The sequence below is a fragment of the Lasioglossum baleicum genome, chromosome 17, assembly GCF_051020765.1.
Source record: "Lasioglossum baleicum chromosome 17, iyLasBale1, whole genome shotgun sequence".
Classification (NCBI taxonomy): Eukaryota; Metazoa; Arthropoda; class Insecta; order Hymenoptera; family Halictidae; genus Lasioglossum; species Lasioglossum baleicum.
Window position 1 is genome coordinate 6,070,359 of NC_134945.1, and position 14,720 is coordinate 6,085,078.

General features: G+C 37.9%; 1 protein-coding gene across 2 annotated transcripts in view; it reads left to right on the plus strand.

Moving 5' to 3' along the window:
- The window catches only part of Hdc (histidine decarboxylase), a 16,876-nt gene continuing 2,156 nt past the window's right edge, over positions 1 to 14,720 (plus strand). The window contains exons 1-12 of one of the 2 annotated variants that reach the window (XM_076442251.1): positions 1 to 200; positions 3,796 to 3,828; positions 5,862 to 6,148; positions 6,564 to 6,821; positions 7,810 to 7,953; positions 10,070 to 10,136; positions 10,412 to 10,574; positions 12,329 to 12,399; positions 12,505 to 12,524; positions 12,631 to 12,729; positions 13,546 to 13,766; positions 13,877 to 13,986. In XM_076442251.1, coding sequence (XP_076298366.1) covers positions 3,801 to 3,828; positions 5,862 to 6,148; positions 6,564 to 6,821; positions 7,810 to 7,953; positions 10,070 to 10,136; positions 10,412 to 10,574; positions 12,329 to 12,399; positions 12,505 to 12,524; positions 12,631 to 12,729; positions 13,546 to 13,766; positions 13,877 to 13,986 — 1,468 coding nt within the window. In that variant the 5' untranslated portion in view covers positions 1 to 200; positions 3,796 to 3,800. Of the gene's footprint in view, positions 201 to 2,754; positions 3,235 to 3,795; positions 3,829 to 5,861; positions 6,149 to 6,563; positions 6,822 to 7,809; positions 7,954 to 10,069; positions 10,137 to 10,411; positions 10,575 to 12,328; positions 12,400 to 12,504; positions 12,525 to 12,630; positions 12,730 to 13,545; positions 13,767 to 13,876; positions 13,987 to 14,720 lie in introns of those variants that run through there. The other variant, XM_076442252.1, reaches the window with a different exon arrangement.

A 14,720-nucleotide genomic window follows, 5' to 3' on the forward strand; every position in this document is an offset into this window, starting at 1 on the left:
CACTTGTTGAACACGACTTGCATTCCACCGATTCTCCTCAACCGTGAATATATCTGTTTTTCCAGTAGTAAAATTTGTCTGAGTACCAGTTCGAGAAGTGATCGCGCCGCAGAACCTTCTCCGAAGTTAATCTGCCGCGACCCGTCCTCCGTCGCAAGGAAGTTACCTGTTTCGCCGTGGGATTTTAAACATTCAACAAGGTCGGTTTCCCCCAAAACACAATTAAACCGTACAAACTGAAAGTTAAACGACCAATTAAATCGCTAAAATCATTCTGGAGCTTCCATTTTCATTTAACGTGTCTCGAAGACCCAAGAATTGCTAGGCAAGCGCCTCTTTAGGAAATTGAAACGAAGACACGTTTTAATTAAAAATATTCATTGTGTCAATATTGTTCAAGGATAATTTCTGGTTGGCATGGAAAATTAAACGTGGGCATTCTCGTAATATTATATACGTAAACTGAAAGGTGATCGGCTGTTTTTCGCCGAGCAATTCGCGTAGTTATCGACACGATTAGGACGCACGTTCGGGAATTCCGATTTCCATTCCGCGGCCAGGCATTTTCCGGTGAAACCACGAATCGCGGCATCAGGTAGCACAGTGATTCGCGTCATACCTAAGCAGCCTGGCATCGCTGATAAATCCTTCGCATCGGGCACGGATACTGAAAGCTACGGGAAATTACAAAAGTCGGAAACGGAAACGGTGGAAGGACGAGCTTTTAATATCGTCGAGCGTCATTTCTAGCTTAAGCTCTCGAGATCCTCGCGACTGTCGATGTTCGATTTTCCATTTTACACCCCGTACAGGCCTCCGGGATGATCTTTTATTTTCCCGTGTGTAATCACCGCTTGATAACGTCTCGATCGTTCCCTGTCCGGTGATCCTTTTCACGCCGCTAAGGATTCGCCTCGTGTATCTCATGACAATTCGAGCAGCGAAAGGGATCCAGCGCGATTGGATTTCTTTCAAATTGACTGGCGTTGCTGGAGACATTCGATCAACCTTCGTATTTATTAATCGGGCATTTCATTTCTACATTCGCTCGGGTATATTCGAACTCGTTATGGATCGTGTGTTTTAAATTCACTGTGATTTAAATAACTGCACTAAATCTAACGATTTTTAAGACATTCAATGTCCAATTCGCAGATTTACAAAATGTGCTTTTTACATTTTCAATACAGGCTCACATTAGAAAGTTCCAAATGCAACGTTTAGTATTTTTTTTGTATACAATTTCGACTAATTGCAAGTTTTGACAAAATAATTGAGTGCTCAGAAAAGTTTGAATCGTATAGTCCAATATTTAAAACGTTATTGTGTTTTCTATTGGTGAAGAAGATTTTTAAACAAAGTCTAAGAAATATTTAAGATAAGAGAAATTAAGAGAAATTTTGGAATGAAATTTGCACTAAAATTCATTTTAGAAAGTAGTAAATTTTAACTGTAGACAAATACCACTTTTTTTATTTTGTTAAACATTAATTTTTAAGTAATTTTCATTCATATTTTTTATTAAAATAGAATTGTTTAAGTATAATCTTCCCAACTATTTTTTACTTACTAAATATGTATTTTATATTTACATTTCATACGTGTAATGTTTTATGGAATACGTAAAATATAAATTCGAGTATAAAATATAAATTCTAGTATTATTTAAATAATTATTTTTACTCATTTTCAGAATACAGTGTTAAAATTATTGATGATCACCATATAGAAAATGAAAAATAGTCCGGCTACGTTTTTGTTTAATAGTTGAATGCTTTAACACAAACATATGTCAATTTGTGCGATATAATAATTTGATCACACGAATTATTGTTATTGTATTGTTGTTGTAAGTTGTTCTATGGGTGAACGTACAATTCAATTTGAAAATTCAACCAGAACGCTAACTTCTTTGATGAAGGAAGAGAGAAACACCGCTGCACTTCAGTGATATTCGCGAGTGAGGTTCTCTGTTTCCGAAAACAGGATTAATACGTCGGAAGAAGTCACTCCCCGTTTACTGTATTTAGTAGACATTTACTCCCACAATTTGCACACCCCTAACGAGACTCTTCGTTCAGTTCTGATTCAATTTCAACACTTATTGGAATATATAAAAAAGTATACCGAACCAAGAGACGCCGCAGATACTATTAACTTGATTTAGTCTGCTTTCAGTTTCTATTATCATTCTTTTACTGCAGGGGTGTACGTTTCCATAATTACCTATCATTTTTCTCAGAAAGTATTATCTTTATGACAAAAATCAATAGAACATAAAATGTGTAATTTGACGAGGTCTACAACTTTTATCTGAAGCATTTTTCAAAATTCCCATTATTTACGGAAGTAAATAAAAAAAATGTTTGACAGAGTTAATTTGACCCCCGCCGAGCTATTTTGGATCATAACAGTCAAAAAAATAGGTTTACGTAAAAAGTGTATACAACCTTTTTGGTAGAGCTTTTTATGAGTTTCATTTTCTGTTTGAAACTTTTTTCTCTAAAATCAATATTTTCGAAAATATTGAGTAGAAACTGTCAAAACTTTGAAAGGGGCTGGGTTAATTTGACCCCGCCGTGTTATTTTGGGTCATAACAGCCAAAATAATAGCGTTACGTAAAAAGTGTATATAACCTTTTTGTAGAGCTTTTTATGAGCTTCATTTTTTGTTTGAAACTATTTTCTGTAAAATCGATATTTTCGAAAATATTTAGTAAGATCTGTCAAAACTTTGAAGGCTTTGTCGCCAAAAATCCTTCTGGAGACTTTCTTCTCTACTCAAGGATAAGCTTTGGCAAAAATTTCAGGAAAACTGGACCGAGAACTGGTCCGCGTGTTCTCGAGAAATAAAGAAAGGTCAGATCGAGGAGTCGAACGCATTCGATCTAGTTCTAGGCCGCGGGGAGCCTTGTGACACTAGCCTAATAAGCTCTAGGACCCATGTGACGAGCGATCGATGATGAATCCGTAGAAATCGTTCGCTCGCGGCTGTCGTATCGCGAAAGTTCGGTGCTAGGTCAACACGCATACGGCCAAGCTAAGCGTGTCCACAGTCTTTACGCTGAAATCCGTTGCGTCGCCACGATTTGAAACTTCCGCGAGACGCGTTGCGACTCCTGCCTTCCTTCCCGCGAGCTGCAACTTCCGCCGGGGAGGTCACCTAATCGTCCCCACATGCGCCTGATACGGTGCCACCGAAATTTCGAAATCTGGTTGTTGTGAGAGCCGACGGTGAGGGAAACACGATCTTTACCGTGACTTTTTAGTTTACTCTTATGCATTGCGTCGAGAAAATACCAAACTCTCAATCAATTCTTTAGTGAAATCGAGATTAAGTGAAGCCCTTCTGTGAGTGAACCATTTGCTGCCTTCGTTTTGCTGTACAGTAGGACCTCGATTAACCGGATACCGATTATAATAAACAAATATGCGTTTAAATATGGTTATATTATGAAGGGAAATCAATTTTCAAAAATAACAAATTTACTTTCGAATATAATGTATGTATATTTTAATAATTTCTACGAAAATTTGTTTTGTGCCATTAAAAATAATTTAGGTGACCTTGAAATTTCCCAACAAATTCGAATTTCATCTACTCAATTTTGCTATAAATGCATAAAGATCTAATAATAACAGTATGGTTCAATATACCTGTTCAACTGCGACTCTCTATGTTCTTGAAAAACGTTTATTTCTTTGAAATTCACATTCTCTGAAATATGTTGACAACACTTCTATTCAATCTTTTTGCAAGAATAAATAATAGGATGTATATTGTTCTCGTTACAGATAATATGAATCTGGAGGAGTATCGAAAGCATGGTAAGTGGAACCAGTAACTTATACCCCTGTCTCTCTCTGTAAGTATTAGAATCGTTAGGTGCCATCTTTAATTTCTAGAAGCCTGCATAGAATTTCTGAAAGAACCACGTAGTATCATAATTCTTATGACTAGACTATGCAAATTAAAAGTATACTGCATCGACCCGTTTTCAATTCCTCAAATAAAGTAAGTGATAAATAGTTTAAACTTTTGTGCTTTACTTCAAGATATCTGTTCCTTCAAAACCTTTTACCAACCAAGTATAAAATGACTGTTAAAATTGAACTTTTATAACAGAATTAAATTATTAATGTACAAAGTTAGCTTAAAACACAGAAGAAATAATTTAGAAGTTTACAGTTTCATTAAAGCCCTGCACACTTGTGCTGACATTTTATCTAGGTCTATTCCCATAATTCTCTCGCCACACAAAGCTACAAAAAGTTACAAACAGATTTAATAAAATACATATTTCTGTAATATCGATAAATATTTCACAAATATTTCTGTAATATTGACGAATATTTCACAAATATTTCTGTAATATTGACAAATATTTAACGAATATTTCTGTAATATTGGCAAATATTTTACAAATATTTCTCTAATATTGACGAATATTTCACATATATGTAATTCTGTAATATTCATCAGTATTTCCGTAATATTGTAAAATATTTCTGTATAATATTGGCAAATATTTTACAAATATTTCAGCAATATTGACAAATGTCGATTTCTAACGATCTATTCGATGATCTAAACAGTCCGAAAACAATTATTTAACTCGAATGGAAACCGTAAACCTATTACCCGTGGTCCTTTTAATTGTTAGATCTTAAACCTTCGCAGAAACCAGTCCCGTCTCAATCCCGTGATCTCGAGCGATGTCTTTGTTCCGTTCGCAATTCGTTCGCGTGCAACAAAGAGATTCGATTCGTACGATTTAAAACTATGTCCGAAGGCAGATCAAACACCGGGAAGATCATTTGCTGGAAAATTATTGTTGGCACGGATTTTCAGGCGCGTCTAAATTCGACGGGACACTTGTTTTCGTAAAGGTTGCCCTTTCCATGGACGTTTGAAAGACAAAGTTGACAGGGAGGTCCAGGTCCCGTGCGAAATTGGATTTGAGGAAGGGGGAGGAATCACGGGGGGTGAATCGTTCGCCTAGGATTCGAATAGATTTCGATTCGAAAGACAGAATCTAGCGGGTAGCGTATTGGAAGCAGTATCGAATCCATAAAACTCCCATAGACTTACTCCCGGTTCGGTGATCCCTCTTTATTGATGCCGTTTTAACGCCCCTGGAACGATGCTCGCGCGTACCCACTCCGCTGTAAGATTACAACGTTCGCAAACGTTTACAGGAATCGTAAACATCTGTGGTAATGCTAGACACTGCCGACGAGACTTTACGGCCATCGGTTGCATGTTGTTTGTGCGTTGCCCGTTGGAATTGTTACTGAATTGAGACCCTTAACACAGTTTTACAGAATGTTCCGCGATATCAACTTCGTCTGCGTGCATATCGCAATTCTTTCCTTTGCATCTCGTTAACTTTGCAGTCTACTGTCGCCAGTTTCTTCATGTGACGAATTATGTTTCTTTTCAATTAGATCTTTGTACGTGTTTATTTGCAAACGTAGATGGTAATGTTTCGTGTGTTCGATCCTGCAATGCCAATCCTACAATATTCGTCAAAATTACAGCAATATTTGTTAAATATACTTGTGAATATTACAGAAACATTTGTGAAATATTCGTCGAGATATTACAGAAATATTATAGAAATACTTGTTAAAAATTTGTTAATATTACAGAAATATTTGTGAACCATTCGTCGATATTATAGAAACATTTGTTAAATATTTGTCAATATTACAGAAATATTTGTAAAATCTACCTGTTAATATAATATCACAGAAATATTCGTCAGTATTTCTGAAACATCTGTTAAATATTTGTCAATATTACTGAAATATTTGTTAAATATTTGTCGATGTTCGAAATTGATGTCGAATTTTCTCAGGAAAAGAAATGGTGGACTACATCGCCGATTACCTGGAGAACATCCGATCCCGACGCGTTTATCCAGCCGTTTCCCCAGGTTACTTGAGGAATATCCTACCATCGTCGGCACCGGTAAACGGCGAGCCGTGGGAAGACATATTCGCCGACATCGAAAACTGCATCATGCCTGGAGTAACCCACTGGCAGAGTCCGCACATGCACGCTTACTTTCCCGCCTTAAATTCGCCCGCTAGTCTACTTGCCGATATGCTGGCTGATGCGATCAACTGTCTTGGATTCACTTGGGTAAGCACATCGTTAATTCCGACAGAGTGTATAATTGAGGCACAAATTGCGGGGAAAAGGTTACTATGTCAATAGTGAGACGCGTCACGTGCCACGGCGGAAGCGTGGGAGGAGTAGCGTCGTAGAAGGGGAAGATAGAGTGGGGACGCAAATTCGATCTGGCAACAGTTATCTCAGAAGTCCTACTCTTTAACTGTCATTCGTTACTCATGCCAATTTCACATGTTTTTTAAAAAGTTGATATCAATACCTTACATCAGAGTTGGGCGTTAATCGATTAAAATTTTGATCGTGATTGATTGGTTAATGTGTACGATTAAAAAAAGAAATCATCGAGAAATCGACGATCGAATACTATTTGGAATGAATTGTTTTGAATGTTGTGCCTTGAAATCCGATGCGTGCACTTTAAAAGGCATCGAGTCCCGCGTGCACGGAACTGGAGACCATCGTAATGAACTGGCTGGGCAAGATGATTGGACTGCCGGAGGAATTCTTGCATCGTCCAGGAGGATCCGGTGGCGGTGGCGTGATACAAACCACCGCGTCGGAAGCCACTCTCGTTTGCTTACTCGCGGCAAGAACCCGAGCCATTAGGGACGTGCATCAAAACGAACCGGACCGTTTGCCAGCCGAAATTAATTCACGTCTTGTCGCCTACTGCTCCGACCAAGTACGTATTTTCATTACTTAATGCCCAATCGGTCGGGAATTTTTCCTTGATACATTACTCCCTGCTGTCCCTCTCTTAAATGCGATGCTGAAAACCATCTTTAATTATCCTTAGCAGTAGCCTTCGGGCGAATTAATTGTTTGCTACTCGACCACCCTCGCAGATGTGCCATGATCAATGCAGTTACAAATACAGAAATCTTGAGAATTCAATATTTTATTTTTGAAGAACCCGAACGACTTATTTTCCAGATATCAAAGAAGTTACGGCACCCGAGACTTTGATATCTAAATCCTTTTATTACTGGAACAACGTAATAGTTTCATTATTCGAACATTTAAATTCTCTCGATTAGTTTGGATAATCGAATTCGAATTTCGATGGTAGTACTTCTAAAATCTTTTAATCCTAGTATTATATTTTTAACCCTTTGCACTCGGAGCTGTTTTAACTTGAAAATTAAACACTTCTTCCGTGACTTAGAGAATAATTCCATTTTATATTAATTTTTTTGAACATTTATTATCATTTTTCTCAAAAACTACTGTCTTTATGACGAAAATCAATAGGACATAAAATGTGTATTTCGATGAGACCTACAACTTTTATTTGAAGTATTTATCAAAGTTACAGTTATTTACGGAAATAAATGGGAAAAACTATAATTTTTTCATGGTTTCAGCCATTACAATAAAATTTGGGCCAATTTTCACTATAAAAAAATCGGAGGGTTGTCACTTTCGGAAGTTTATCCAATGAAATAAATTTTTATTTTATTCCTGCTTCCCCCTCAATCAATGCAGAACATTTTTATTTTCCATAAAGATCCGCAGAACCCTTAATTGTCGAAACAATTTTAATACTGCACTTGTATTTTTTAATATAACCTAATGGTTTTTAAAAAAATGTGTTTCTGCTTGCATGTTGTTGTCGTTATATTATTGCATCTGTTAGTTTTGATTTCTTTTCGTGTGTTGCTCCATTATAGGCTCACTCGAGTGTCGAAAAAGCAGGTCTCATAGGTCTGGTGCGAATGAGATACATCGAATCCGACGACCAGCTTAGTATGAGGGGTGAGGCGTTACTCGAAGCGATAACACGTGACAGAGCCGAGGGTTTGCTTCCATTTTATGTGAGTACTGACAAATATTCAAAGCACCGAACTTGTATACCGAAATTGCAATTTTTTTACTTCACCCTTAAATTTTCTCCCACCTGTAGTCGAACACAGGTCCAACTGGCTTGAAACAATTACAAATGGTTCAGATAGCGTTTGAAATACTGTTACACATTCGTCAGATTCGGAACCAATCGATTTTTTCTTTTCCTCGTTCAAAATGGGCGTTCCAGCGTCGACGTCTTGCTACGCGAGAGGAAATTATTGACAAATCGGCGAAAGTGTCGAATTCAATTTCAGTTTTGGCGTTCTGGCCGGCTTCTGGAGACTGGCGAAAGGATTCCGGAAATATTTGGCTGGAACGAAATGAAAATTCAAAGATAAATTTGCGATGTTTATTCGTAGAATTTTTTGCCATTACTTCTTGCCATTTTTAAGGTAACTTATCGTGTTGTTGAATAAACCTATGAATAAATATCTTAATGTTATCTTTAAATCTGCATTTGACGTTACGAACTTTTCTAACAATTTAATTGAGATTCATTGCAGTTCCAGATATATCTGTGACTCAGTAGAAGCTACTTCCAACGTAAACTTTAATATTTTTAATTAAATCCTTTCAACGTAAGCGAAACATTTCTATTTTAAACTGAAATTTTATCAGAATTTCCCATTGTAGTCAACGATTATTCCAACTGATCGATTAATATATTAATAATTCTTGTCTTTGTTAATAAATGTGAAAAGAAAATATTGAAGATAATCGAACGAATTTATGTTATAACAATAATAAATAGGGGAATGTTCAGAGAACTTGAATTTTCTTTCCTAAAAATTGCACGATACAGAAATTCCGTGTTCGAAAAATTTCTGAAGAACGTAATGAGCGTGGTTGACCACTTCCAATTGGAATCATTAAGCTAGAGATCGAAGCCACAGAGTATAGAGATATCGACCTCCCAATTAACCTTATCGGAATTGTTTGTATTTACCACAGAAAAGACGAGACCGACATGATGTTGTAAGGCGGATTGTCTTTGCGCTAGTTGGTCCCCATGGGAGCAGCCTTCATTTTTCGAATCAAAGTAGCATCTATAAGAAATTAATATCAGAAATCGAAGCACACTCAGATATCTGCTTACTGTGTTTAAGAAACTCTCTCTTCAATTTGAAATATCCTCTGGAATTTTTGTACTGAATAAAATGTTACTACCAGAAACACCTTTGAACGTTATTATTTTAGAATCTGCATAATAAAAGTTCCACGAAAATAATTCATTTAGACAAAAAACCTTTGAGCTCTGAATTATTTTCATTAATATTAAAAGCAAAGAAATGAATAAATCTAAATCTAACTTTCCAATTATTTAATAAACAAGATTCGCAATTATCTTTCTTCTTTGATGACGTTTCTAACAAGAAGTTGCACAATTCAACGTTATTTATGTTATACAGCAAGCAGCATAACTGATTCCACACAGTTTAAATCGGAACAACTTTTTTACGAACGGATCAAACGACTTCAATTTCTCTGTAAGGCTAGAAGAATTAGTTTAGTACATGATGAGTAAGAAATATGTTGAAAAAATTCATTTGGACGGAATTGTGGAAAACAATAGTAAAAATTGATTTTTACAACTTTTTTAAATGGCACAATAACGAAAATTTAAGAAATGTGTTTTGTCAACTGGCATAAATGATATACGCTCTGAAAATTTCATTGAAATCGGTTAATTAGTTTACGAGTTATAAACGATAAAAAATGGTAAAACTTGCCACTTTATGGTGCACTAGAAATTACCAGTTTTGATCGTTTATAACTCGCAAACCATTTAACCAATTTCAATGAAATTTTCAGAGCGCATATAATTTATATAGGCCCAGCTGAAAAAGTTGTAAAAATCAATTTTTCCTATTGTTTCTCACAATTCCGACCAAATGCATTTTTCCAACTTATTTATTAGACGTCATTTACTAAACTAATTCTCCTAGCCTTACAGAGAATTTGTAGTCGTTTGGTCCAATCATAAAAAAGTTGTTCTGATTTAGAGAGTGTTAAATCAGTTATGCTCCTTACTGTAAAACATTTTAAATACCAACTGGCTTAACACGGTTCTGTTTGTTTACAAAGGTGTGCGCTACTTTAGGTACAACAGGTGCGTGTTCGTTCGATAATCTCACCGAAGTTGGCCAAGTGTGTGAGTACATAAGTATTTCTAATTAGCAATTTTCACGTGAAAAACACTTTTTATAAAATACATGTCTCGTGAAAGATCATTATTACATGTCATTTTGAAAAATGAAAAAAAAACATTAAATGTAAAAAATCGAAAGAGATAAGGGTCGTGTTCTCATCTTGCTTCAAAAGAAAAGTCTCGATTAAAAAAAAAGTATGGCACACAGAATAGATTGGTAACAGTGGGTGAGAATGGCTTTAGTGGACAAACATTCAGCTTCGTTCTGCATTCGATAGGTGTCGGGAACGGACTCTGGCTGCACGTGGACGCAGCGTACGCGGGCAGTGCATTCGTGTGTCCCGAATTCCGGAGCTGGCTCCAAGGAATAGAATATGCCGACTCGATAGCATTTAATCCTAGCAAATGGCTGATGGTGCATTTCGATTGCACCGCGATGTGGTGAGTCTCGAACAATAAAAGAGCGTCGACGATTGCGATCGACGCTGATGTATATACAGGGTGTCCCAAAATTCGTGAAAATCCCGAAAGGGGGTGGTTCCTGAGACCATTTCAAGCGACATTTTCCTTTGCAAAAATGTTATCCGCGGCTTTGTTTGCGAGTTATTAACGAAAAACGCGGACCAATCAGAGCGCGACCTAGACGCGAGTTGCCACAGTCGGCCCGGCGCGCCAAATGTCTATTCATGTTTATTGGCCGAGTATGGCAACTCGCGTCTAGGTCGCGCTCTGATTGGTCCGTGTTTTTCGTTAATAACTCCTAAACAAAGTCACGGATAACATTTTTGCAAAGGAAAATATCGCTTGAAATGGTCTCAGGAACCACCCCCTTTCGGGATTTTCACGAATTTTGGGACACCCTGTATATAACAAATAATACGGGGAAAATTCGTAAATGCGCATGTCCCCGCAAACAGTTTGCCGACTCTCTCTCTCATGGTTTGTAGGTCGTCCTGCGGATGCAGAATCGGTTTTTTCATTCTTCCCGCAATTTCCGTCGAACCGTTCGCGCGCCCCGACATAATTCACAATCTTTCCGAACGATATTTAAGGGTCTTTTAAAGCCGATAGAGCGCATCGGGAACGAGTGCATCGAGCGCGCTTTATTACCTCGCCAGATAAATTGATCATTATCAGTTGATTGCGGTTATAGCCGGACATATTCGGATTTTCGACAATGTCTCATCAGCGACGAGAAATTAGAGGAGAATTTCTATCTTCTCGCGGCGGCGATGTTCGAGCACTGAAAATCGAAGTTTAATTCTGTTCGATCTCTCGCGGCGACAGTGAGCTGATTATCAGAAGTATCTTCGATCGCATTGGCCACCTTCAAACCTGTTTCTATGCGATTTTTTTATGCAATTTTGTTTTATGCGGTATACATGAATATCAGATCAGATCAGCTGGATATCTCGGAAGACGTTGTCCCTATCAGAAAAGTGTTCCTACAAAAGTTGTTTGGTATGACGGGCCACATCACGTAGTATTAATTGTTTTCTCGTGGGTGTAGTGGTGGAGGGAATTTCAAGGTCACCTTGACTTTTCTAAATGGAATGTCCTACTTTTCATACCATAGATCGATAAAGTATCAAGTTCTGAGTATAAAAGTGTTGACCTTCATATGTCCTAAACCTAATAGTTGACGCGATATCATCGAAACAATTTTCTTTCTTCTTCGGATAATACCTCGTTAACTATCAGGTTTAGGACATATGAAGGTGAACACTTTTATACTCAGAATTTGATACTCTATCGGTGTATGGTATAAAAAGTAGGTCATTCCATTTAAAAAAAATCAAAGTGACCTTGAAATGTCCTCTACCGCTCCACCCACAAGAAAACAATTAATGCTACGTGATGTAGCCCGTCATACCAAACAACTTTTGTAGGAAGACCTTTTTGATAGGGACAACGTCTTCCGAGATATCCTGCTGATCTCATTTCAGCAGGACACCCCGTATTATGTATCGAGTTATGTAGATTTTTCGTCTCGCTTTTGCGTCGTCCGTTTATAGACAATTTAACTGACGATTTGCAACGAAAACGCGCGACTGGTCCTATCGCATCGCAAAGAGTGAAATCGACCGTAGAAAATAAGATTGAAGAAACACGTGGAATTGATTGAAGAGATATTCGAACGAAGCGGCGTATTGGTTCGTAGAATTAGGTAATGATCCTTTCGTCGGCTGTTTCAGGGTGAAAAGCAGCCAAGCGCTGCACAGAACTTTCAACGTGGACCCGTTGTACCTGAAACATGAAAATTCAGGTAAAAAAGCATCGGTACATTTTCTCCTGACGTTCTTAAGTCGTCGTTTTCCCTTCGATGAAGCGTAATTATGCAATTAAACACCGGCGTCTTATTTATTTGCAGGGCTTGCTATCGATTACATGGTAACTAACCGTTCGATACACGTTGTCGAAAACATTCCGAAATAATCGTGGAATGTTTTCGAAGTTTCCTTGTTGTTATTAATCCCTTTGTTGAACGCTGTTTTAGCACTGGCAAATCCCGTTGTCGAAGAGATTTAGAGCCCTGAAACTCTGGTTCGTCATTAGAAATTACGGAATCACCGGCCTTCAGAAACATATTCGCGAGGTTTCTATATTACGTCATGCATTCTTGCTAAAAAGTACACACAACGCCACAAACATTTGCAACACTTCCTCCCCTAATCCTTTTAAAAACTAGAACATGCTTTTATCACATTTAACAAAATTTAAATAAAATAATTTGATTTCTATTGAAGATAACAAATATGTACCTTTAGTTAAAAAATACCTGATAAACTAACAATATGTCAAATTACTCCTGTGCACACAACGCTAGATTATGTGTTTATTTTAGGAACTATAGAAGTCCGTGTACTGTTCGTCCATCGGGAGATGGCAGTGAGAAGCTTGCAGGGACCACGTGATATCCCTACTCTCCGCGCTAACCTGTCAAAAACACTGTTTATCGCTCAACTTTAAACACTTGTAACTTTTGAACCATTGATCCTCCAGGATCGAAACTTGGATTCTCGTATCCTCTCGTCCAAATCTACCGGACAACATAGGAAAAAGGCAAAAATTTATAGGAGAAACGAAACCGTTCTGGTTACACAAGGAAAAGTTTACTCCTGATCCCTGCCATATTCAAAAACACTGTTTATCGCTCAACTTTAAACACTTGTAACTTTTGAACCATTGATCCTCCAGGATGGAAACTTGGATTTCTCGCATCCTCTCGTCCAAATCTACCGGACAACATAGGAAAAAGGCAAAAATTTATAGGAGAAACGAAACCGTTCTGGTTACACAAGAAAAAGTTTACTCCTAATCCCTGCCATCTCCCGGTGGACGATCAGTACACGTCTATCTGCCCGGACTTGGATTTATTTGTTAATCTGACGACGGAAACTGTGAATTGCAGGGCGTCAGGCTGGCACAAAAGTTCGAGGCACTAGTTTTAGCAGACGCACGCTTCGAGATTCCGGCTACGCGACACTTGGGGATGGTAGTGTTCCGTCTCCGTGGTGAAAACACTCTGACGGAACGGTTGCTGAAGAAAATGAACACGAGGGGACGTGTGCACTGTGTGCCCGCTGCTTTACACGGGAAATACGTGATTAGGTTCACGGTCACCTCCACTAAGTACGTTCACGGTTCGATTAAATTGTAGCTGTTATGTAAACCACAGATTTGATGATGGAATTTGATAAATTGTGTTAGAAACTGACGCCATTATTTTGTATTATTTTCAGCACGACCAACGAGGATATATTAAGAGACTGGGCAGAAATACGCAACACAGCGAACGAAATCCTCGGGGATACTGCAAATTCTCCCGTACGAGCAAGAGTACCACTCGCAGGTAATGAACATTCGAAATGTAGACCAGTTGAACCACATTGACAGAGTCGCCAGATTCAAGGGAAAAAGTTACCCTCTCTTTGTCAGTAGAGCGGATTATAATCCCCTGACAGTGTGACAGGGGAAAATTGATATACAGTATTGTCACCATAAACGCATAAGCCTCGGGGGGAAAGGACGAAGGACAATGCCAGCGACTACGACTCTCCGCGTCTCTTTCTTCCCCATACGCTGTCCTTCCTTGCGCCCGAAACTTTCATCGTCAATTAAACCACTAAATACAGTTGAAATTATATCGTGTTTGGTCTTGTTTTAATCAGAAAAATGCCACGAATAAATTGATAACAACAAAGATTAAATATTGGTGTTACATCATCAGGACAAATTAAAATCTAGGCTAGTGATTTTTCATGTCATATGTTGACGTCGTTGGAGAGCAACGTCGTGTGGGGACACAATCCTAATCTGGCGACTCCGTGCATTGATACGATCGATCTCTAAAAGTAAGATTGTAAACGTTACGCACACAGACTTTACGCTGCATAAGCTTGCAAAAGTCTGCAGCATAAGCTTTATGTCCATTATTAAAAGTGACATTCTGTTTCAGCTTCTTAAACCGAGCCAAGTATTATTTCCTCCCACTCTTACGTTTATTACTCAGCGAATGAAATTTCATACTTTGTATGGCAACCGATCTTTATTTCACCGATTAATAATTTGTGATTTAATTAGTCA